Raw genomic sequence first — 2,500 nt, 5'->3', positions numbered from 1 at the left:
ATTCTCCCTCTCCCAGTACCTGGATGGGCCAGGTATACTAAATTACAGTATATAACATAGTAGGCCTACTTCATACCCCATCTGTCCCACTCATAGAGAGTAGAACAAGTTCCCACTCAATGGTTCTAGAATACTGTCCTAGGAACAGAAGAGAATAGACCTCATGTGGCAAAAAGGCATTCTGTTCTGGAATTCTCTGTATTGTTTCACACTTGTCACCTGTCTAGTTGATATAGTGTTGCATTCTCTCGTTCTCCATATGTGATCCTCTATCCCTCTCTTTCTCAACATCTCTCTACTCTTTGTCTTTATCTCTATCTCTGCATCTGCTCCTCTCTCTCTCACACCCTCCATATCACTCTCTCTCGCCCCCATATCATCTCTCTCTCTGTCTGTCTGTCTGTCTGTCTGTCTGTCTGTCTGTCTGTCTGTCTGTCTGTCTGTCTGTCTGTCTGTCTGTCTGTCTGTCTCTCTCTCTCTCTCTCTCTCTCTCTCTCTCTCTCTCTCTCTCTCTCTCTCTCTCTCTCTCTCTCTCTCTCTCTCTCTCTCTCTCTCTCTCTCTCTCTCTCTGTCCTCCTTTCCCCAACAGAGCCTACAGTGGAGGTGTTTCAGCCATCCAGCAAAGATGGCTTTGGACTTGGAGTGCAGCTGAAAAAGTGAGTTTCCACCCCCAACCCCCCATTCCATTGGGGGATCAATGGAGATTGACCAGATCTTTCAACGACCTTGATGCAGTCAAGGAACCATGGTACTGTCTAATTGCACATGTGTGTTTTGTCCAGAATCCTGTGCTCGTTCGTGTCCGAGCAGTGGCGGCACCTGAGCAATGATCTGATTCGTACGCAGCAGAAGAAGCGGCACAGCTGGTTCAAGGCCGGAGGCACCATCAAGAAGTTCCGTGCTGGGCTTAGCATCTTCTCACCTGTGGCCAAGTACGGAAGTTTGCTCTCTCTCTCTCTCTCTCTCTCTCTCTCTCTCTCTCTCTCTCTCTCTCTCTCTCTCTCTCTCTCTCTCTCACTCTCTCTCTCTCTCTCTCTCTCTCTCTCTCTCTCTCTCTCTCTCTCTCTCTCTCTCTCTCACACACACACACACGTACAGTGCTGCGCATATGTTTACATACCCTGAATGTTTAGTTTTGTAGCCATTTTCCAGAGAATATGAATGATAACACAAATTCTTGTCTATCACTTACAGTATGGTTATTGTTGAATGAAGCAATTTATTGTAAAACGATCTTTTGTCTGTTGAAATAATGATAACAGCGGAATCTACCCAAATAAGCCTGATCATAAGTTTACATACCCTGGTGCTTGGGCCTGATAACATGCATACAATTTCATACAGATGGGTCTGAGAGGCCATTACGGATAGCCATCTGCCCTGGTGATCTGTTTTCTTGAAATTTGTTTGTTTGTGAAATGTCAATGAGTTGCTGGGCTCCTGGTAGAAACTTGAAACCCTCAAGTCAGTGCTTCACTGTTTTCTTGTTCTAAGTCATGGAGAAAGCAAAGGGGTTTCTCAGATTTCTCAAAATGGTCTTTGGGGACAGATAATTGAACTATATGAAACAGGAAAGGGGCATAAAAAGTATCAAACAAATAGTAATTTAGTAATGGAGTCATGTGGGTACCGTATGGAAACGGAGATTCTCTTTTTTCCACTGGTATGCATGTCAGTCCGCTGTCCTGTACAGTCCAATGACTATAACACATACAGTAGAACCAGATATGTGATTGTTGATCCTGAGGGAAATAAAATAGTAAAATTGCGAGAGAGTATTTATAAGGGGATATGGTACAGGTATAGAGGTGGACGAATGCTTAAGTGGTTTGCATGTTCACCAGTGTAATCTGCCTCTGCTGTCTTCCTCTGGCAGGTCCCCATGTGTGCCTCTGATTCAGGGGCCCGTACCCAAGGGCCCGCTGAGGCCCCCGGAGCTCCGCGTCGCTCGCCTCATCAGCCGCTCCGGCCCCTGCAGCATGAAGGGCCCCAAAGGAGAACTCTATACCTACAACCCAAGTGGACAGGTGAGGCCCCAGCTGTCATCAACGTACCAAACACACAGATGAGATGAAATAAAACAACATTGGCCTGGCCATCTGATTGAGGCACTTTTATCATATGTCATTCCAATTAGGTCACGTCACTCCAAAGAAGCCAAACAGAGCGCGTCATCATGCCCAACAGTAGAAAACACAATAAATAACCATATAATGATAAGACCACAATCCATGAACATAAATATCAGTGAATTGTTAACACAATATGCAACTTGTAAGTCAAGATTCTTTTCAAGATTCAAGATTCTGAAAATGCAAAAGGCAAAATGGTTGCAACAATGTTCATACGTTAAGATATTGGTGTGTGCTCGTGTGTGTGTGTGTGTGTGTGTGTGTGTGTGTGTGTGTGTGTGTGTGTGTGTGTGTGTGTGTGTGTGTGTGTGTGTGTGTGTGTGTGTGTGTGTGTGTGTGTGTGTGTGTGTGTGTGTGTGTGTGTGTGT

At 45.2% G+C, this 2,500-nt stretch overlaps 1 protein-coding gene across 1 annotated transcript in view; it reads left to right on the top strand.

Moving 5' to 3' along the window:
* The window catches only part of LOC134447208 (protein mono-ADP-ribosyltransferase PARP6-like), a 19,243-nt gene that overhangs the window by 1,822 nt on the left and 14,921 nt on the right, over nucleotides 1-2,500 (top strand). Inside the window, exons 4-7 of the mRNA XM_063196563.1 lie at nucleotides 1-32; nucleotides 590-656; nucleotides 783-932; nucleotides 1,877-2,027. The exon at nucleotides 1-32 is cut by the window's left edge and continues 56 nt beyond it. Coding sequence (XP_063052633.1) covers nucleotides 1-32; nucleotides 590-656; nucleotides 783-932; nucleotides 1,877-2,027 — 400 coding nt within the window. The remainder of the gene's footprint in view (nucleotides 33-589; nucleotides 657-782; nucleotides 933-1,876; nucleotides 2,028-2,500) is intronic.

This window comes from Engraulis encrasicolus, chromosome 4, assembly GCF_034702125.1.
Source record: "Engraulis encrasicolus isolate BLACKSEA-1 chromosome 4, IST_EnEncr_1.0, whole genome shotgun sequence".
NCBI lineage: Eukaryota > Metazoa > Chordata > Actinopteri > Clupeiformes > Engraulidae > Engraulis > Engraulis encrasicolus.
This window is presented reverse-complemented; position numbering and strand designations above follow the sequence as displayed.